Raw genomic sequence first — 22,822 nt, forward strand, 5'->3', positions numbered from 1 at the left:
ATAGATTGTGATTTTTCCCTCACTACACAAACTCAGTCACCAATTTGTCCTAATTGGCAGTGTCTGTATGAATGTGACTTAGCATGTAATTTCTTTAATGAGTCCAGGACCAGTGTCATTAGAATGTCTTTAATTTTTATATTTAATTGTCACTCGTGTCTGGGACTTGTCTGTTCAGTGGTGATAATTCAGTTCGTGGGTTGGCTCTCCTGTGCGTTTCCTTTCCATCTTTGCTTCCTGCAATGTGCTCTTTCACTCACTTGTCAGCACCTCTATCAGTGGAGTGGAAGGAAAAGAAATAAAATATGTCAACTTGAAAAAGTTGTTAAATGAAAGACACAGCTGGGATAATTCTAATCACCTAATCTTTCTGGAGTACTAAAATGTTTTGAAAGAATTAAAAAAGTACCATTAGCTTAAGGAAAATTCAAAGTAAAAGTCCCTGACCTTGCCCCTAATGCAACCCCTGTTCCTGTGTATCCTCCCAGGGATATTTTATAAGTGTCCTTTAATTTGAACACAGCTGGGTTTATCTACATACTGCTCTCAACTTGTTTTCTTAAAATATCAGAGATATCTTTCTGTATCAGTACATACCAATTTATTTTATTCTTTTTTGGACATTTAAAAATAATTTTTATAGAAGTAAGTAAACGATGTCCCTTCCTGTTTTCACTTAATGTTTCTTGGAGAGGGTTTCATATCAGCATGTTCTTTCTGATGACAATATATAATTCCATTAGTGTCTAGGCTATACATTTTTAAGATTGCTCCCCTATTGGTGGACATTTAGTTTGTCAGATTTTTTGTTACTACAAACACTTGAACAATGAACATTCTTATCCACATATATTTTCATATACTTATTTGAGTAGATCTGCAAGATATATTTCTAATCATGAAATGATGGGGTCAAATAGTATATGCATTAAATTATGATGTAGGGAAACGGACTTTGGCCCAGTGGTTAGGGCGTCCGTCTACCACATGGGAGGTCCGCGGTTCAAGCCCCGGGCCTCCTTGACCTGTGTGGAGCTGGCCCATGAGCAGTGCTGATGCGCGCAAGGAGTGCCGCACCACGCAGGGGTGTCCCCCGTGTAGGGGAGCCCCACGTGCAAGGAGTGCACCCCTAAGGAGAGCCGCCCAGCGCGAAGGAGGGAGCAGCCTGCCAAGGAATGGCGCCGCCCACACTTCCCATGCGGCTGATGACAACAGAAGTGGACAAAGAAACAAGACACAGCAAAAAGACACAGAAAACAGACAACCGGGGGAGGGGGGGGGAATTAAATAAATAAAAATAAATCTTAAAAAAAAAAAAATTATGATGTATATTGCCATATTGCCTACCAAAGAGACTGTGCTAGTTGACATTCCAAATAGGAAATGATGACTTTAGGAGCTACCTTCTTATCCTTGACAAGGTCAAAAGTAGAGAAATTATTAAAGCAATTTATTTTCTTTTTTTTTTTTTAAGATTAATTAATTAATTAATTTCTCTCCCCTTCTTCCTGCCCCGGTTGACTGTTCTCTGTGTCTATTTGCTGCATCTTCTTTGTCCGCTTCTGAATGCAATTTCCTAAATACTAAACAGAAGTTGCTTTGTTGAAGTGGAATAGCTGAGTTATATGGCTTTCTTTTATGTAAATGTTTGGCTCAGTTACTTTGCCGTTTCTAAGTGGCACTTCTCAAGAATGCCACTCATTGATATAACAAAAATATCACACAGAAATGTTTAAGGACTTTTTCACATAAGGAGGAAGATTGCTTTAAACCCACCCTTTAATAATATTCCACTTGGTAATTCTTGGAGTGAGTAGCATTTTATGTCCAAGTGTAGTGGTCCTTGCAAACAAAATGGTACTGTATTACCAGTCAAGTGTAGATAGAACCTTGTCCTTGTGGGCTGGCCAGCTCTTGTTTTATTTGAACGTTGAATTCAGAATTCTTATCTGAGTGATGTCAGAATGGTTTCTTAGTGATGTGAGACTGGCGATAAACTACACATATCAAAGATGTCTTCTCTTGCCAATGAAAAAGGAAGACAAAGTTACCTTGTGTAGGGGGATGTTAGAAATATCTTCACTAGTTGCATAGGAATGAATAAAGGAAAATAAGAATCATTCCATTGTCTTTGCTGGTAGGAAATTTTGCCTTTAACATATTTTAAAATATTCTTTTATTTTCTCTACCAAACCAAAATATTATGTGTATTTCTTATTGAACCCAGTGGGTCCCAAAGAGCACAGAGGTTTAAAAAGCATGGTATCCCTAACTGGTTTTGTCTAGTTTACTAATGTCACACCCCTCCTCTGTTTATAATATTTATCTTAAATAAAAGATAAAGTCCTATTTTGTTCTTTGTGCTTTTAGGAAACTTCTTTTCTTTATAATGACAATTCATTATATCTTTTAAGATTTATTTTTTTATTATTTTATTTATTTATTTATTCCCACCCCCCCCCCCCCCAGGTTGTCTGCTCTCTGTGTCCATTCACTGTGTGTTCTTCTGTGACTGCTTCTATCCTTATCAGCGGCAAGGATAAGGAATCTGTGTTTCTTTTTGTTGTGTCATTTTGTTGTGTCAGCTCTCCCTGTGTACAGTGCCATTCTTGGGCAGGCTGCACTTTTGTGCTGGATGGCTCTCCTTACGGGGCGCACTCCTTGCGTGTGGGGCTCCCCTACGCGTGGCACATTATATCTTGAAACAGCTTCTCTGTTTAAGGGTTCCCAATAGATTGTGCTAATTATAATGTCATATAGAGTATTTTTATGCTTCCCAGAACCTTCATGTGCTTTCAGTCAGGTAAGATCTGTAGTGAAATTGCATCCTTCTCATTATCTGCTTTTAATATCTGTAGTTTACCGATGATGACACTGAGAGCGTTGCGTCTTCTGGTCGAGCCAGCCGTGGGCGAAGGGAGAGTGTGGTGAGCGTAGTTTGCATGCAAACAAATATGGTGATTTGAAAAATTGCAACAGTGTTTGAAGACATGAAATCTTTTAGAAGCGAAATTTGTATTTGACAAAATAAGCCTTTTCCTTAAATATAGGAATAATTTGTAAATATGTATGTATTCCTGTGGACTGTGTAAGCTTTTATTGAGAACGTGCCTCTTCATATCTCTCATGTGCAAATCATGGTATATTTGAAAAGTTTTCACTTCTTGTTCCTTGTTGCCATTTTATGCACATACCAAAATCAAAAAGTTTTTCAGTCATAAATTAATGTTTCCATATTATGCAAAACTCATACCAGGTTGCCATCAATAGCTTTCTTTACTGTCATATTAAACTTAACCAGTGCTTATTCATACTTGTAAGACCTGTGAACTTTTTAAAGAGTTGTTGATGACAAAATAAAAAAAAATTAGAGTAATAATTTAAAAGGTAACAAATAGCTATATTAGAATACAAATTGTATAATTTAGGGCACTTCTTTTGGTGGAACTGGAAATTTTACAGAGAGCTAGTGACATTTTTACTATGTTTAGGGAATTGATTTAAAAATTAAATTCCTGAGGATGTTGTGTCAGTTTAGAGCTAGATTAAAGAACACTAGAAATAATAAGAGACTATAATTTAAGAAAAATAGAAGGCCATTTAATACAGCCCTGTGATGTGAAAGATTGTAAACCTGAAATTTTGAAAAGGGGCATGCCAAATGTTTGCAAGATTTGTTGCCAAAAAGCCAGTGATCTAATTAAGGCATTGTGGTCCTTTCTCCTGCAGTTGAAGGAGAAAAAAACCAAGATAGAACACTTGAAAGCACCTTGCAAAGTGATGGAGTAGAAAGGGCAGGGCTTTAAAATAATGAGGCCTGACTTGAACCCACTTCTATGATACTACCTATTAGTTGTGTGAATGGCATTTTCTTTATTTATACAATGAGGATGTTAATGACTATCTTTGTAGGTATTTTATGTATTTTATGGATTAATTTAATGATTTTGTGGGAAAATACCTATTAAAATTCTGAGACAGTTGGTGCCAATACATATTACATTTATGCAGATCTAGGTTTTATTACTATTGTTTGAAAATCTTGATGCTTGTAAGCCTGCTTTATCTCTGCCTGTAGATGGGCTTCTGAATTTCCCTTCTGAAAAGGAAGAGTTTTCAAGCAGGGGAAATGGATAGCTGAGATAAGGAATACTTGATAAATGAGACAAAACATTCATTTATTGATTCAGTAAATGTTTATGTAGTACCTGTTATGTATGAGGCACCATGTTAAATGCTGGGAGTAATGTGGTAGACCAGACAGGCCAGATTTATAACTTTATGGGGTTGATATCCTAGTGAAAGAGATAGCAAATAAACTAGTAAAGGAACAAAAAGAAGCAAGTCTCAGGGACTGTGACAAGGAAAAGCAGGGTGATGTGATAGGGAACAGTGAGGACTGGGTATGTGGGTTGGGTGACCCTTTGGATGGGGTGGTCAGTGAAGGCTTCTCTGAGCAAGTGACCTTTGAGAAGATACCTCAGTGTCAGCTGCTTGAAGAGCTGGGAGAAGAGCTTTTAGGCAAATGCCAAGGCCTCAGTGGAAAAGAACTGGTGTGTTTCCGGTACCAAAAAGAGGCCATTGTGGTTTCTTTCCTTTATTGTTTTGTGTTCCTGGTCTTAATTGGGCAAAAGGTACAGTATAACCTGTAAGTAATTCTGCATTCAACATATATGTGCTTAACAAAATTGGTTATTTAATGGCATAAGTTTTGTAAAGTGTACTGGAGGCTTTAGGTAGATACTATCCTAGAAACAGTCCTGTGGAGGGTGATGCATGATACTATCCTAGAAACAGTCCTGTGGAGGGTGATGCATATTTTAAACACGAGATTTTGCTGGCCCTCAGGCAGGAAATGAGCTCTAAGAGGTGGAACTCTAGTTAAGATGAATAAAATAGTTTATTTTAGGGAGTTGTGTTTTCATTTGGTAATCCCTTTCCTATTCTCTCTCCCTCACCTTCTCTCCTTCCACCTCTCAGAGAGTCATTGCAGCAGTTTCCTCCTTTCATTTCATGATAATTTATCACAGATCAAGATTTTTAAAAAAACTTTTTTATGCCAGTGTTCCTTTTCTTCTCTTTTCTTAACTCTGAAAGCATCTCATGTTTTTTGCCTCAAAGGCATCTGCTGCCGATTATTTCAGTCGCTCCAATCGCAGGGGGAGTGTTGTTTCTGAGGTGGATGACGTCGGTATCCCAGATTTGACCAGCGTGAGTGTATCGCATGGAGTGGTTCTGTTGTCTCACAGCTTGTGACTAACAGCTAATGCATTTGCTGTTTTTAAATTAGGAACTTAATTTGCTGCCTAGGAAATATTTATGTGATCATACTAACATAAAATGTAGTTTTTTGTTTTTGAATGTACTTACTGATATATTCTGATTTTTTTTTAAAAAACTTTTTTCCTGTGGAAATTATCTGTATGGAACCCATCAACGCATTATCAATATTTTGCCAATTTTGTTTCTTCTATTTCTTTCCCTTTCCCTTTCCCTTTTTTTTCTGAATTATTTTAAAGTAAAGTCCCAGACATGCCTCTCTCTTTCTTTTGTAACAGCCGTTCCATTATTACAGCTAATGAAATTATTCCTTAATACCATCTGATACCCAGCCTATCTTCAGATGCTCCCACTTGATCTTAAACATTTTCTTTCCTTTTGGTTTTGGTGAATCTGTGAAGTTCTAGGTAGGCTTTGATATATTTAGTAAAAGTAAAATTTATAGTAACTGGGAAGACTCCAAATCAATTTCAAACATTTGGATTATGACATAGTTTTGAAGAAGTGCCTGTCCATTACTTTCGTATTCAACAAGAACTGAATTAAGGAAATATTGTCAAGTAGAGATGCCTTGGGGTGTTTGTCTTTTTTTTTTTAATGTTACATTAAAAAAATATGAGGTCCCCATATACGTCCCACCTCCCTCCCCCCACTCCTCCCCCCATAACAACCACCTCCTCCATCATCATGAGACGTTTGTTGCACTTGGTGGGGTGTTTGTCTTAATGAAGGCATTCCAACTGGCAGATCATGGTCTGCCTGCTGAACTTGAAGTCCCAGCCTGATTTCCTTTCTGTGACACCTCCCTTTTTGTTGGCATTTAGCTTGTGGACCAACACTGTCTTGATTATCTGGCACCATGGAGGGAATGAGAGGCAGTATTTCTTAATAGAAAAAGTAGACACTTGTTTTTTAATGATGAGATAACTTATAATTAACACATCAGTGATTGTATCTAAATTGCTATATCCGAACTACTTTAAGTGTAGTCCTTCAGCATTCCAGTTCGATGGTTCCCAAATTTAACCCTGGCTTAGGTTGAGGAATCTGCATATGAAGGTTTAGAAGACTGGCTCACATCATTCTCCTGAAATATTGCCCATTTTATTTTTTGCTTAGCAACCTTCTCGACAACTTAAGTTATTACGCACACTTTTTCTCTTAACTTGAATTCTGTCAGCCTCTGGTGATGTCTGAATTTATTTCCTCCTTACATTTATTCCATGGCAATTTATTTTAGTAACTATTAGAAGTAAAAATGTTGAGTTTTTCAAATCTCCCTTCTCCTCTACTAATTAAATATACCCCTGTAACAAACAAGATTCTCTAGAGCAGGTGTTGGCAGATTTGGCCAGCCCCCTGTTATTTTATAGCCTGCAAGGCATTGGTTTTCATATTTTTAAATGCTTGTACATGTACCTATGAAATAGACTTAACTTTTGCCTCTTAGCAATGTCTAAACTATTTGCTGGTTCCCTCTTCAGAGTGAATAACTTTCTCTAATTTTAATTCTTTTAAAGTTTGTGTTATAATTCAGTCCACTATAGACAAAAAGTTGGGATATTTTGCACTTCTTCAGAAAGATATGCTGGAAATTTGTGTTTTTGTGTGAAAAATCCCAATTTGCCGACGTTGAATTCAAAAATTTGAAAAACACTTTCTGTTTACCCTTTTGTGGTCTAAATATATATTTACAGGCTACCATTTATAACTTCTGAAGTAGGAAGTGCTGAAAAAGTATGCCAGCCGTGATTTGTTAGGATTAATTACATAGTATTTATGGTTGCTCTAGTCTCTTGTTTTCTTCTGTGTTATTTTCCTTTTTGTTTCATAAGTAAAGGAGAAAAGAATGTAAATAAGGTAACTTAAATTTTGTTAATTGTTAAATTACTACTTAAACCTATGTCTGAGTGGAATCCTCAGCCAATTTTTGCTTTAAGTGATTATTACATTTCATTATTCTCTTCCTTTCAGTGGTTGGGGAATCAGATTTCCTATTAATCTGCTTCTTTCAAATAAAATTTTTGAATAGTACTATGAAGTCAGTGTATATAAATTAGAAGTTGAAGGATAAGAAGCCAATGACTATGTTGAACAAACCACATAAATATTTTATTAATGATAGTAAATTTTAATATATTGATATATGGTTATTTCATTTAAAAGCTTTTTAGCATTTAGCAGACTCTTTGGGCCATTGTTATCAACTTTAGCTCTTGTCATTGCATTACAGTTTTGTGGACCTTTTGACTATTAGAGCACCTGGGGCTTTTAGAATACTAGGTTTTAATTCGCTTTTTGTCTAAATGGAACAAAGCATATAATTCAGCACTAGTCTCAGAAGTGAGAACTGAAGAGTCTCTGGCCAAGTCACTGGCTGCTCTAGCTATTTTTTGCTTCCTTAACAATCCCTGAAGTTTGGTGCATGATCAGTTTGAGTTGTGACATTTGGGATCTGGCAGAAGACAGTGAAAAGTATAGAATCCACATTGGGATGGACTAGTTCAGTGATGCAACCTCTGAAATGTAAGATTATTTCAAGTTGACTGCATTAAAAAATGGGTGGGTTTGAGGGTCATTTTTGTGGAAGGTGGATATGAAGATGGATTTCAAATAGAAGAAAGTTTTAAATTTCTGAAGGCTGCTTGCTTTTCTCTTTAACTCACTAGCAGAAAAGCATTGGAAAATACTCTGAAGAAAATAATATAGTTTATTCAGATGCAATATTTCTTTCACCATTAAGAAAAATAACACATTAATTACTCTTCAATGCGTTTTACTAGTATATATGCAATGGAAGATTATTCCTTTTTATGGCAATAATTGCCAATATTGAAAAACAAATTTCAACCTTTATAATTGCTTGTATGTTTTAAAACATTTCATATGTTATTTAAAAAGTCAAAATGAACTAAACAACATCAATTTCTTTTTGAGAGTATTACAGCAAAGAATAGCATAAAGAGTTTGAAGTATAAAATAATATTTATATTACTGATATAGTATTGATAATCATAGTATAGGGTGTTTATTACCAAGAGAGAAGATGAATGTGATGAATGTGGATAATGAATAAGAACACTAAAACTTTTAAATATGAGGACGTTATACGGTGAAGTGATCTGTGTAGAACCAGAAGTAAGGACAATTTCATGTTTTAATAATTAACTGAGGAAGGTTTTCTAATCTCTTCTCGAGGTTGGGCAGGGACCGGTTGGTGTAGGAGTTGGAGTCTGGGTATATTTTCGTTTAGTTAAATCCCTTTGTGGCTTCCCTCCCACTGGTAATTAGATGGAAAATATGCAGTAAATAATCTGAACACTGCACTTAATCATAGAACTGAGGTTTGCATCCAGTTCTCACATTCAGTAGTTGTGTTTAATCTTCAGTAAACTCTTTCACCGTTGAATTTTTCTTTCCTCAACTGTAAAGTCAGGATTCAGACTAGACTTCCAAGGGTCCCTTCTCAAAGCTCTCTGAAACAATTGTAAGGCCTGCCTGTAGAAGATAGGTTAACTCAACTATGGTGTGTCCAGGTAATAAATAAGATAGTATGCAGCTGTTAAAATAAATGAGGTGGGTCTGTAAGTCCAGGTGCGGTACCATTTATTGATTCATTTGTCCAACAAATCTTGAGTCCTCTTGGTATTAGGAATACAGAAAAAAAACAAACAAGACAAATACAGGGCTTACATTTAAGAGAGAGAGCGAATGGTAAATGGAAAACACCTTAGTGTGAGGTAGTGACATGAAGAAAAATGAAATACTTTCTCTAATTTTTGACGGGAAAAAGATGTTGAATGTGTGTGGGACACTTGTTAGAACTTTTTCAACTTTTTAAAAACTTAAAAGTCAAGAACTTTTTAAAGGGAGTTGCTTGCTCTTGGAGTGAGCGATTGGAGGTGAGGGCCATAATGTGGTAGGGAGAGGCCTACTTCTTATACCCTCTTTTTTTCTATCTGGTTGCATCATCGTCTTTTTTGGTATGTGGCTTTGCTGTGCGGGGGCCTGCTCCTCTCTGCACCACACAGGTTCGGGATGCCTTTTTTCTTTTTTTTTTTTTCACGAGGGGATTCTGGGGATCGAACCTGGGTTCTCCATATGGTAAACAGGAGCTCACTTGCTTGAGCCAGGGCACTTCCCTTCTCATACCCTTTCGTATGGTTTGATTTTTTGTTATTGTTGTTACATGTGCATGTACTACTTATAAAAAGCCAATTGATTCCTTAATGCTGTAGGGAAAAATATTTTAATGATATATTTAACATGCTTTATTCCAGTCTGAACTTTTTGGCTATGTATAACAGTCTTATCTATGTTTCCTGTAATGGAATGTTCTAATAATATTTAGAAATGAAAGTTTTTTGGCTTTTGGTTTTGTCAGACTTTTCCTTTTGATACTTACAAGTTGTTTTAATGTTTGCAGTGCTAAAACTTTATAGTTTTTTTTAAGGTGTTTTAAATACCATGAAAAGAAAATCTATCTAAAAGCTCTAAACTTTTGAGTAAGTACAATTTGCTTATTCCATATCTTCATCTGGATAAGAATTAAAGTTCTTGACATTTAAAAAAATTATCTCAACATTTCCTTCAGTTTTAGTGTGTTTACTTTTAGGTTCTGAACCTCACTGAACTGGAGAACTCAAACGAGGTCGCTGCTTTTTTTGCCCTAAAAAAATCAACATATTAAGCATCTTTCCTGATTGTTATCTCTGTTCTTTTCTAGTTGGATGAAAAATCTGATAAGCAGTATGCTGAAATTTACACAAGGGTAAGCATATAAATTCTAAAGGGAATTAAGTTCCCAAGGTCAGTTAAGCTTACTTTCTACTCTTCTTTCATTCCTTATTGTACTACAGTTGGACTGACAGATACTTGTCCTTCTTCTATTTCCTGTCTTTTTTTATTAAAAAAATTTACTGATGTATCATTCATGTATGAACATACATAGACAATAAGTGTATAGCAAAAGTTGTGAACTTAGAAAACAGACATGCATATCATCATACATCTTCCCATCACCAGCACCTTGCATTTTTGTGAAACATTTGTTACAAACTATGAAAGAACATTATCAAATATTACAGTTAACTCTAGCTCATATCTTTCATTTGCTATATTTTTTCCCCAATCCACCCAATTATTAACACCTGTATTAGTATTATATATTTGTTATAGTTCATGAGAGAGACATTCTCTTATTTGTTCTGTTAACCTATCTTGACACTCCTTGCCCCCTGTTGGAAAAAAAAAAAAGTTCCTTCAAGGCCAAATCACATGAAGCACTGGAAAGAGAAAGGTACTGCATTTTTTCCCCTTGAATATTACCCCTTCAGCTTTTGACTGCTCTTGGTGATTTTCATTCCTCTAGAAATTGATCCTGAGGAAAAGCCATTAAATACTGAAAATAAAGTGCCTTTGGGAATGGTGATGACAAACTTTGAGGGTTTTTTTTTTTCTTCATAGAAAGTAAGAACTATTTTTAAACAGTTCCTTTCTAGGAGTTGCTTTGTGTTAAAGTCTCTTTCTTCAAGAAGTATTTTATAGAAAGTCGTTTTAGGGAAATGATTTTTCAGAATTAATTTTATGCCATACCCAAGATATGCTGTCTCTGTCTAATGGAAATATGATACAAGTTACAAATGTAAGCCACATATGTAAATTTAAATTTTCTAGTAGCCACATTAAAAAAAGTGAAAAGTTAGAGGATAAGTTAATTTTATTTTTTTTCTCTTTTTTTTTTTAAAGATTTATTTATTTATTCAATTTCCCCCCCTCCCCTGGTTGTCTGTTCTTGGTGTCTATTTGCTGCGTCTTGTTTCTTTGTCCGCTTCTGTTGTCGTTAGCGGCACGGGAAGTGTGGGCGGCGCCATTCCTGGGCAGGCTGCTCCCTCCTTCGCGCTGGGTGGCTCTCCTTACGGGGCGCACTCCTTGCGCGTGGGGCTCCCCTATGCTAGGGACACCCCTGCGTGGCAGGGCACTCCTTGCGCGCATCAGCACTGCGCATGGGCCAGCTCCACACGGGTCAAGGAGGCCCGGGGTTTGAACCGCGGACCTCCCATATGGTAGACGGACGCCCTAACCACTGGGCCAAAGTCCGTTTCCCAGGATAAGTTAATTTTAATAGCCTATTTTATTTAACCTGCCATATCCAAAATACTCTTTCTACATGTAAAAAGTATAACAAATTATTAGTGAAATATTTTGCTTTTTTTTCTGCTAAAGTGTTTGAATCTAATGTATTTAAAAATACTCAATTTGGACAGCATAGGTTTATGCCATTTATTAATCAATAGCATAATTTTGCATTTAAACTGATTGTGGGAAGAGCAGTCTAAATTCATAGTGATATGCAGTGTTGTTGCTGTTAGCTGCAAATAGTATCCCCAACTTGGGGAAGCAGACTTGGCCCAGTGGTTAGGGCGTCCGTCTACCACATGGGAGGTCCGCGGTTCAAACCCCGGGCCTCCTTGACCCGTGTGGAGCTGGCCCATGCGCAGTGCTGATGCGCGCAAGGAGTGCTGTGCCACGCAGGGGTGCCCCCGTGTAGCGGAGCCCCACGCGCAAGGAGTGCGCCTGTAAAGAGAGCTGCCCAGCGCGAAAGAAAGTGCAGCCTGCCCAAGAATGGCGCCACACACATGGAGAGCTGACACAACAAGGTGATGTAACAAAAAGAAACACAGATTTCCATGCCACTGACGACAACGGAAACGGATGAAAGAACACGCAGCAAATGGACACAGAGAACAGACAACTGGGGCGGGGGTGGGAAAGGGGAGAGAAACCAGAAAAAAAATAGTATCTCCAACTTAATCCATGGAGTATTAGAAAAAGAAGAGATTCTTATGAAGCAGCTTCAGGAAAAAAGAAGGGGTTCTCTTAGCATACCAATTTATAAAGTATGAAAACTAATCTGTTGTTCTCATTCCATTTTTGTTTACAGTATAGCAAAGATAAAATCAGAAAACAAATTCTACAATTTTCAGTCCCTTTTGATTATTTTTTTTAATTTTTAAAGATTTATTTCTCTCCCCTCCCCCACCCATTGTCTGCTCTCTGTGTCCATTCACTGTGTGTTCTTCAGTGTCCGCTTGCATTCTTGTCAGGCGGCACTAGGAATCTGTGTCTTTTTGTTGCGTCATCTTGCTGCTTCAGCTCTCTGTGTACAGTGCCACTCCCGGGTGGACTACACTTTTTTTGTGTGGGGCAGCTCTCCTTGCTGGGTACACTCCTTGTGTGGGAGCACCCGCACTTGAGAGACACCCCTGGGTGGCACAGCACTCCTTGTGCGCATCAGCACTGCACGTGGGCCAGCTCACCACATGGGCCAGGAGGTCCTGGGTTTGAACCCTGGACCTCCTATGTGGTAGGTGGATGCTCTATCAGTTGAGCCACATCCACTTCCCCCTTTTTAGTTATTATGAATCCTAGATTCGGATAAGGAGTTTGAGTTAATGAGTTATGCTTGGTCTGCCTTGGCCCTTCTCTGATGCCCTCTCCCCAAAAGCCAGTCTGAATTACCTATAGATTATACTTGGACCTTCTCCATCCACACTCTGTTAATATATCCATCTGAAGCTTGCATCTCTGCCTCCCCCCACAACTTTCTGAGGCACCCCTCAGTATCTTGTTCCATTTTAGTTTCCACAGCAAACATATTTTTTAAAAACCAAGACTTAGAAATGTCATATTTCTTTCTCTCTAGCCTTCATCTCGAAATTCTGTCTCTGCAACAACCCCTCTAAGTGGAAACTCATCCAGACGAGGAAGCGGGGATACCAGCAGCTTAATAGATCCAGATACCTCATTAAGTGAATTGCGGGTAAACTGCTGTTTTTGTTTGTCTTTTAAAAACACTCTTTTGTCTTTTTTATACTTTACTGTTTCTTTTCATATTTGATGTGATTTAGTAAAAAGGGATGTGAGTTCTTTTTGAAAAATGTTATTACAATTAAAAAATATGACTCAGGTGTTTCAGAGCCTGAAAGGAAGGGCATTCATCTTTTTCTTTTTCCTGAAAATTTGTTGTTACTGTGATCAGTTCTGGTAATTGACGAATTTCAAAAACACTTTATAATGTGTGCTAAAATAAATCTTTCATAAATAATTGGTCATATTTTAAATGGAAAATATGTGGATGTGCAAAGACCCTTCCCTGGATATTATTAGTCTTTAGGTAATTTATGGTATTATTTGGCCATTTGAATACAGTCCTCTCTCAATTTTCTATGATAATAGAAGTATAATATTTGGGATAACAAATGCCTGGAGATAATAAAAAACTCATTTGACCTGTTAGTTGAGTCTCCATCCTTATTAATTCTTTTATTTTGAAAGGTGGTAATGGTAACCTGCGAAATGTATTTGAATGCCTATTTGCTGAACCTAGGAATGGGAGAGAGGAAGACAGAGAAACTGCCTTCATTCAACATTTATTGAGCACCTTACCTTGGAAACAATAGGCAATTAAAAACTTTAATGAGTCTGCTGACTGACAGGGAAGACAAACATACAAACCAGTAAAACAAGGTGGTGATACTATGGTGGTAGCAAGAATAGGGAATAGCTAAGGGAATTCTGAGAAATGTCATCTAAGTTGGACTAGAAGAGGTAACAAATCTTTTCAGAGGAGCTAAGGTTTGAAGGAAGAATAAAAATTACTTTCTTCTTTTTTAGAAGCATTAGGAGGAGGAAGTTAGGGAGGAAGGCTTTCTTGGAGAGAGGCATTTATAGAACAGGAAGGTTATCATAGCAAAGTTGCCAGAGGTTAGGATGAAAAATGAGGAGTACTGACGGGTGAGAAGGAAGGCTGCAGAGTTAAGGAGGGGCCAAAACATGAGGCACCCTTGTATGCCAGCCTAAAAGAAATTCAGTTTTCCCCTAATAACTGTGGGATATTCAGTAGGGGAGCAGTATTATCTGATTTGCATTCTTAAAGATAACTTTGGCCGTAGTTTGGAGGAAATATTGGAGGCCAGAAGAACAGTAACTCAGGTCGTATGTGATGAAGGTATTGCAGTGGCGCTGGAGAAGTAGGATGGGCTTCTGAGAAGAGTTTTGGAAGGCCAGAGGCAGAATGGTAAGACCTGGTGACTGATTCAGTGTGAGGATGGGAGGATAAGGAAGTAGGAAGAATCACAGTTGTCTTTCAGGGTTCTGACTGATAGGGCTGTTTTCATAGGAGTGCCATTTCTGGCAGTGGGGAAATAGAAGCAACAAGCATCAGGGAGGGTGGTGGCGCTGAGTATTGCAGCTGAATTGAGTTCGTAGTCTCCCCTTGGTTTCAAGGTGTAGGACTGACCCAGAAGGCGAATGAAGAGTAAGGAGCCATTCTGTGTTCCTTTGGGACTTGAACCATGAGAAAATGACATTTCTTTCCCACTCCGTCTCTCCCAATACCACACAGTTACCAGTTGAAAAAGAACTCTGGAAAAGGAAGAGATGTAAGGGTGGAGCCCTGGGAAACTCCACATTTAAGAGTCTGTGCACACTGCGAGTGAGTCTGGAAGACTGGACAGAGATTAGAAAATCATTCGTGTGGGTCACCACAGATGTCAAGGGTGGGGCGAGCTTCAAGGAGGCAGTCGTTAGGATTGGTTAAGGGAGTGCGTTTTGGCTAAACTTGGGAAGACCAGCTTCAAAGTGCCCGTTAGTTTTAGTAAAATACTCATGGAGCCTGAGGCCGGCCTGCTGTGACTGAACAGCAAGGGCGGGTTGTACAAGTCAAAACTGTAAGGGGAGAAAATGTAAGAAACCTGCTCTGGAAAGCCTAGAGGAGGATGAGAGGGTTCATTAGGCAGTAGGGAGAGAGAGGAGGTTAAGAGAAGGCTTTTGTTTCCCTTTAATGGTGGGATTGATGATGATTTTCATTGGTTGGATTGAGCCAGTTGGAGACTGTTAAAGGCTGAGGAAGGAGAGAGGATGACAGAGTCAAGTGCCTGAGTGGGTGAGCCCTGAGTCCCCGATTGATGGATGGGATTGCCTAGACTGGAGGTCCCTTCCTACTGACACAGTAAAGGAGGTAGGGACAGGTGGTGACTGTAAGATTGTAAGGAGTGTAGCTTGTGAAATGGTGGGTGGGAGAGAGTGGAGGTGGCTTGAAGCAGAGGACAGCTGACCCAGGCCAACATGGCCACAACTTTTCAGGGGTCAGTATTTATTGAACTTTTACTGTGTACCAAGTATAAAGGCTGAGAGTGCAAAGATGAATAAGATAAATTCTTGCTATGGTCTAGTGGGTTAAAAAATACACGAGGACAAGGCATTTCCAGCCTCAGACTTGGATTGCTCTTCTCGCATACTTGTTTCCTTCATTGGGAGAATGAGCTCTTTGTATCCCAGCACCTGGCTCTTAGTAGCCATCAGTAAATGTCTGTTGAATGAGTCAATGAGTAAGAGGCATACCTAGTGAGAAGGCAATGAAGCGAGCAGGGGAAGTATAACCCTGAAAATGTTTATAATTGGCCTTTGATAATTGATCCTGACTGTAATTACAGAGTAGTTTTTAGGACCCTGCTTCCGTTATTGCCTACATAAATTGAGTAACCAAATTAGACCATACATAGTAAGGTCAGATACAAGGGAAGCAATATTTTCCATTAAAAATTTGACTGGTTTTACTTTTCTTGTGAAGATTATGGTAACATGTGCAGCAAATGCTTTTCTCTTCATTTAAATGGTAGCCTCAGGATGGAGTATCTCATCTGAAAATGTGTTCCAAATGTTAGTGTTTAAGTTCCCTTCTTTTATTCCCTTTTGTCCAAATTAATTGTGGTAAATAACCAAGTTACTGAAAGATAATTTTGTTAGACCCATTTGTTACATTTTAAAAATATTGTGTCAGTAAAATTAGCTGCTTTTACTTAGTTTACTATATATTTTACTAGTTCTAGGTGAAGTACTATGCTAAAATTATATATTTAAGTAATTTATAAAATTTTGAAATCGTATTTCGATAAATGTTCACGATTTATGTAGCCTTTTCCCCATAAACAGCCTATTTGCTAATGCTGTTTCCCATAGATGTTAAAGCAAAGAAAATATTTAACAATTTGGATTGGTTACTTCCAGACCTTCCCCCAACCCTTCTATCATCTGACCTCTTTGCCCCTTTCAGTGGTTTAGAGTGAGAATTATGTTTGTGTACTTTGATTTTTCTTCTTTTAGTCTGGGATATACAAAAGTAACCCATATTTCTATTTGAATCCTTTGAGATATGCTGTATTTGTGCATGGTTTTATGCAATGGTTCATTCCTATGTCCTGCAGGATATCTATGACCTTAAGGACCAGATACAGGATGTAGAAGGGAGATACATGCAGGGGCTTAAAGAACTAAAGGTATCAGGGCCCATTCTGCAGCCCAAGCATGTTCTTTGTATGCAGAAGTGTTGATAATGGTGATGTTACAAGTTCTATTAACCCCACTGCACATGGCTTTACTAACAGTGTTTGTCTTTCAAGCACGTGCTTAACCTGTAACGCATAGGAAAGGCAAACTTCAGTCTTTGCTTGTATTTGAATGTTTAATATAGTTTTTGGAATATTCAGCAAATACTATACCTTGATTTTTAAACCTTGTAAAATATGTGCATGTCCCTTATGTCATAGCCATACATCACCTAAAAAGTAATTTAAATATATTTTTGTTGATAATTGGACCTTAAAATTCTTCCAAGCTAAATGAAAAAGTATTACCTATTTCTGTCACCAAATTTAGTCAATATTAAAGGTGAAAAAGAAGCAATTAAGAGAGCATTATTGTAAGTAATACCCTTGGAGGAAGGACCATGAAGGCATAGGACCTATGTTTTCTTTTTGTTTAGATTTTTTTATCTCCAGGTTAAAGAGGATTACACAGATCGAGTGCCTTAAAGAATTTGGATGTAAAATTAAGTGAGCCTTATCTCTTCCCAGCGAAAGTGGCCACCAGTTTTTAGTATAGGTGTCTTTGTGAGGCAGGCTTTCTGGTTGTAAATGGCACTTGATTATCATGTTCTCTTTTCCCCATGTTTTATTATGAGCACATGAGCATACTAATTCTGTAATTCTTCTGATGTTTACTGAAATTATACATCTTTCATATCAGCAGCTTCCAGGCCTTCCCCATGAACACTCCCATAAGGACGTCCCACTCTTACCTATCCTGAGTCTTAACTGTCAGTTCCTTATGGACCATAATCACCTGCATGAAGGTTTGGACGTTCATACCTAATATGAGGAAACCAGTTCTTTCTCTGGATATATGTACGTCCCTATTTGAAATGGAAATGTCAGGCTATAAAAACAAGGCATTCAGAAAGCAAGTCATTCAGGAAGTTGACTCGGAATATGCCCAAATGACAAAGCATGGACCTCATGGGAAAGACATCTGTGCATCCTTGGCGTGATTAGAAGTAACCCAGCTACTGGCCCAAACCTTCATGCAGGTGATTATGGTCCATAAGGAACTGACAGTTAAGACTCAGGATAGGTAAGAGTGGGACGTCCTTATGGGAGTGTTCATGGGGAAGGCCTGGAAGCTGCTGATATGAAAGATGTATAATTTCAGTAAACATCAGAAGAATTACAGAATTAGTATGCTCGTGTGCTCATTTAGTCTTATTACTCTTACCTTCAGGATTTAATCCCCCCTTTAAGGTCTTAGACTTTTGGAAATGTCTTGGATCAAGGGAACTAATCCAGTACATCAAATAAATATGTCTAGGGAAATGGATGTGGCTCAACCAGTTGGGCTCCCATCCACCATACAGGAGGTCCAGGGTTTGATGCCCAGGGCCTCCTGGTGAGGGCAAGCTGACCCACACAGAGAGCTGGCACAGCTAGATGACGCAACAAGAGGTATAGAGGAAAGAAAGTAAGAGGACATAGCAAGACAGGGAGTTGAGGTGGCTCAAGAGAGTAATTACCTCTCTCCCCCTCTGAAAGGTCCCAGGATCAGTTCCTGGAGATGCCTAATGAGAGTACAAGCAGACACAGAAAAACACATAGTGAATGGACACAGAGAGCAGACAGCAGGGGGAATGGGGGATGGCAGGGGGGAGAAATAAATAAAAAATATCTTTAAAAAAATAAATATGCCTATATTAAAGTCTCAGATATAATGTAATGTATCAGGAAAGAAATCACGTAATTCAGAGGCATTCTTACCCATCTTATATTTTATTTAAACATTTTGTTATCTTTAAATCTACTAATTTATTACATGATTTGAAGGAAGCAAAAAAAATAACATTAAATATATTTCAGAGTTTGAACAGATAAGATCCTTTTTCTTAATATATGCCAATGTATAATTTAATTTGACTTAAAGTTATATTTCTTTTTTTTTTTTTTAAAGGGGGTACCAAGCATTGAACCCAGGACCTCACACATGCGAAGCAGGTGCTCAGCCACTGAGCTGCACCTGCTCCCCTATATTTATCCTTGAAATGACTCTTTTAAATGGAAGAAAAATCATTAAGATTTTTAAAAAATTCTAATTGGTGACCAGGCATGGTGATGTGATATAGCCTATTATAAAGGGATGCTGGATCGACATTGCTTAATGACATTATTCATGATTAAGCATGTTAAGTCTTTGATGTAATATTTTTCTCCATACTCCTATCATTTTTATACTTTGTTTAATCAGGAAAGGTGGTCATTTATTAGTATTATAATGTTTGCCAAATGGCATACTGTATATATATGTACTGTTACACTGCTATCCAGAAAATGTAGTAAAATACTACTGAAAATCTTTTTTTTACTTTAAAAAAAATTCATTGAAATATATCACTCATACATAAAGTGCTCTAAAAGATCCTTAATTATTCTATAAATTAAAGGGTTAAAGCCATTTTATAATCTACTGAAATTAATAACTTAATAAATTTCAGTATATAATTATAACAGTTAAAAAAAAACATAAAAGAGCTATATCCAGTAACTGAAAGCTCTCAGACATTTTTGCAAAAAGGTAAGCTATAGAACAAATTAGAGTATACAGTTTATGTTAAAAATAGAAACATAGAGATTAAGATAGTATGAAAAAAGAAAATTACAGACCCATTTCCTTAATGAATACAGATGCACAGTTCCTCAACAAAATACTCACTAATCGAATCCAAGAGCACATTGAAAGAATTATTCTTCATGATCAAGTGGGCTGTAAACCAAGCGTGCAAGGGTGATTCAGCACAAGAAAATCAATCAGCATAATACACCACACTAATAAATCAAGAAGAAAGATCATATAATCATCTCAGTTGACCTAGAAAAGGCATTTGACAAAATACAGCATCTTTTCTTGATAAAAATACTCCAAATGATAGGGATTGAAGGACATTTTCTCAACATGATAAAGGGCATATATGAAAAACTCACAGCTAATATTGTACTCAATGGCGAAAGAGTGAAAAAATTCCCCTTGGATCGGGAATAAAGATAAGGATGCCCACTGTCACCACTGTTGTTTAATATAGTGCTTGAGGTTCTAACTAGAGCAATCAAGCAAGAAAAAGAAAAAGTACCCAGATTGGAAAGGAAGAAGTAAAACTTTTGCTATTTGTAGATGGTATGGTCTTATGCCTAGAAAGTCCTGAAAAATCTACAGCAAAGCTACTAGAGCTAATAAATGAGGTCAGCAGAGACTAATATGCAAAAATCAATAGTGTTTCTTTACATTAGTAATGAGAAATCTGAGAAGAAAGGAAAAAAATTCCGTTTACAGTAGTGACTAAAAGAATCAAATGTTTAGGAGTATACTTACCAAGAGCTTAAAGCACTTGCATTCCAAAAACTACAATGCATTGCTAAAAGAAATCAAAGAAGACCTGAATAAATGGAAAAACATTCCATGTTCATAGATTGGAAGACTATCGTTAAGATGTCAGTTCTGCCCAAATTGATATAGAGATTCAATGCAATAGTGATAAAAATTCCAAAAGCCTTTTTTAAAGAAAATGTGAAAACCCAATTATTAATTTGGAAGGGTAAGGGGCCCTGATTATCCAAAAACATCTTCCAAAGGAAGAAAAAGTTAGAGGCCTCTTACTTCCCGACTTTAAATCATATTACCTAGCTACAGTAATAAAAATAGCATGGTGCTAGCGTAAAGACTGACATATAGACCAATGGAACTGAATTTATGGTTCAGAAACAGACCCTCACATCTGTGATCAAGTGCTTTTTGACAAGGGTTAAACCCACCTAGCTAGGGCAGAGCAGTCTGTTCAATGTATGGTGCAGGGAGAACTGGATATCCACATCCAAAAGAAAGAAAGAGGGCCCCTATCTCACACCTTATACAAAAATTAACTCAAAATAGATCAAAGACTTAAATAGAAATGCTAGAACCTTAACACTCGGAGGAGGAAATGCAGGGAAACATCTTCAAGACCTGGTGGTAGGTGGTGATTTCTTAAACCTTACACCCAAAGCATGAGCAATGAAAGAAAAAATGGATAAATGGGACCTCCTCAAACTTAAATACTTTTATGCTTCAAAAGACTTTGTCAAGAAGGTAAAAAGGCAGCCCACTCAATGGGAGAAAATATTTGGATATCACTTTTCTAATAAGATTTGATTTCCATGTTGTATAAAGAGATCATACAAGTCAACAACAGAAGAGCCAGCAATCCAATTAAAAAATGGGCAAAAGACTTAAATAGACATTTTTTCCAAAGAGGAAATGCACATGGCAAAAAAGTACATGAAAAAATGTTCAGTATCACTATCTGTTAGGGAAATGCAAATCAAGACTACAATGTGATACCGTCTCACACCTCATCGAATGGCCATTATTATAAACAAAACAGAATGGTGTGCCGTCTCTGTGGAAGACAGTTTACGGTTCCTCAGGAAGCCAAATACAGAAATGCTGTATGATCTAGCAATCCTTCTGCTAGGCATATATCCAGAGGAACTGAAAACAGTGACATGAACCGACATTTGCACACTGATGTTCATAGTGGTATTATTCAGTTCCCAAAGATGGAAACAACCTAAGTGTCCATCAGTCGATGAATGGATAAACAAAATGTGGTATAGACATATGATGGAATACTGTGCTGCTATAAGAAGAAATGAAGTTGAGACACATACGATAACATGGATGAACCTTCAGCTCCTTATGTTGGGTGAAATAAGCCAGAACACAAAAATGACAAATATTTCACTAATATGAACTAAATATGAAGAATAAACACATGGAATTAAAACCTAGAGTATAGGCTTCTAGGAAATAGGATGAAGGCTGAGGAAGGGGTATTGTTGCTTAATGTATGTAGAATTTTTAATTAGCTTGACTGTAAAAGTGTGGAAATGGATAGAGTTGAAGGTAAGACGTTACAGTGAGTATAACTACACAGGTAGTTTATAAATGAGATTATAGCTAAAAGGAGTAGTCTAGGGATTTAAATTTCAATTTCAAAAGCTGGAGAATATTCTAAGTACTAAATAATATGGTGAACCTGGAGGTAGATGAGGATTGTGATTAATAGTACAGATACAAGAATGTTTTTCTATGAACTAGACCAAAGGTATGTCACTGTTAAAAGATGGTGAGAATATGATGATGCACGGAAAAATACAATTAATATAACTTGTGTACTATAGTTAACAGCAATACTGTAATAATCTTGCAACAATGTCAAAGAAGTTACTCTGTCAACACTAAGGGTTAGTAATAGGCAGGCATGGGATTTTTTCTTTTGGACTAAGGAAAACGTTCCAAAGTTTATTGAGGTGATGATTGTAGAACTCTGTGATACAAGTGAGAGCCCCTGAGTGTACACTTTGGATAGATTGTACAAGTCATGGGACTGTAAAACACAGTAAACCATGTGGTAGAAGATGGAGTGTAGTTGACAGTACAAATATGAGAGTGTTCTCTCGTGAACTGTAACAAATGTACGGTACTAATACATTGTGCTAATATAAGTGTATGGAAAAAATATACTAAACGTAAGCTGTGGACCATAGTTAGTGGTGATAGTCTGATGGTGTTCTTTCAGAATCTGTAACAAATGTTCCACAGAAACACTTTGATGGAGGGGTGATGTATGGGATTTCTGCATACTATGCATGATAGTTTTGTAAGCTCACAATTTCTCTAATAAAAAATGTGTTAAAAAAGGACACCTATCTAAATGACAAAGGGATGTTTGTAGGAAAAAAATGGAATTAATGAAGGCTGTGGGGAAGCGAATGTGGCTCAAGTGATTGAGCTCCTGCCTACCACATGGGAGGTGTGGGATTGGTTCCTGGTGCCTCCTAAAGAAGATGAGCAAGACAACAAGCTGACGTGACAAGCTGGTGCGGTGAGCTGACACAACAAGACGATGCAGCAAGAGGAAAAGCATAACAAGAGACCCAACAAAGCAGGGAGTAGAGGTGGCACGAGCAATTAGGTGCCTCTCTCCCACATAGGAGGTCCCAGATTCGGTTCCCTGCGCCTCCTAAAAAAAAGGAGACCAGCACACAACAAACAGACACAGCAAATGCAAGCAATGAGGGGTTGGGAAAAGTAAATAAAAATCTTTAAAAATAAAAATGAGGGC

The 22,822-nt window shown here is 37.5% G+C and overlaps 1 protein-coding gene and 1 long non-coding RNA gene across 7 annotated transcripts in view; one reads left to right on the forward strand and one right to left on the reverse strand.

Moving 5' to 3' along the window:
* LRRFIP2 (LRR binding FLII interacting protein 2) overlaps window positions 1-22,822 on the forward strand; it is a 117,681-nt gene that overhangs the window by 70,039 nt on the left and 24,820 nt on the right. For all 6 annotated transcript variants that reach the window (XM_058290802.2, XM_058290805.2, XM_058290806.2 and 3 more), the window contains exons 14-18: window positions 2,859-2,927; window positions 5,122-5,211; window positions 10,007-10,051; window positions 12,986-13,102; window positions 16,548-16,619. In XM_058290802.2, coding sequence (XP_058146785.1) covers window positions 2,859-2,927; window positions 5,122-5,211; window positions 10,007-10,051; window positions 12,986-13,102; window positions 16,548-16,619 — 393 coding nt within the window. The remainder of the gene's footprint in view (window positions 1-2,858; window positions 2,928-5,121; window positions 5,212-10,006; window positions 10,052-12,985; window positions 13,103-16,547; window positions 16,620-22,822) is intronic.
* LOC131277071 (uncharacterized) lies at window positions 114-1,883 on the reverse strand. Its single transcript, XR_009184269.1, has 2 exons — window positions 1,777-1,883; window positions 114-272 (listed from the first exon to the last, which is right to left on the reverse strand). It is a non-coding gene; the product is annotated as an uncharacterized lncRNA (long non-coding RNA).

This window comes from Dasypus novemcinctus, chromosome 31 (assembly GCF_030445035.2).
Source record: "Dasypus novemcinctus isolate mDasNov1 chromosome 31, mDasNov1.1.hap2, whole genome shotgun sequence".
NCBI classification, from domain to species: Eukaryota; Metazoa; Chordata; class Mammalia; order Cingulata; family Dasypodidae; genus Dasypus; species Dasypus novemcinctus.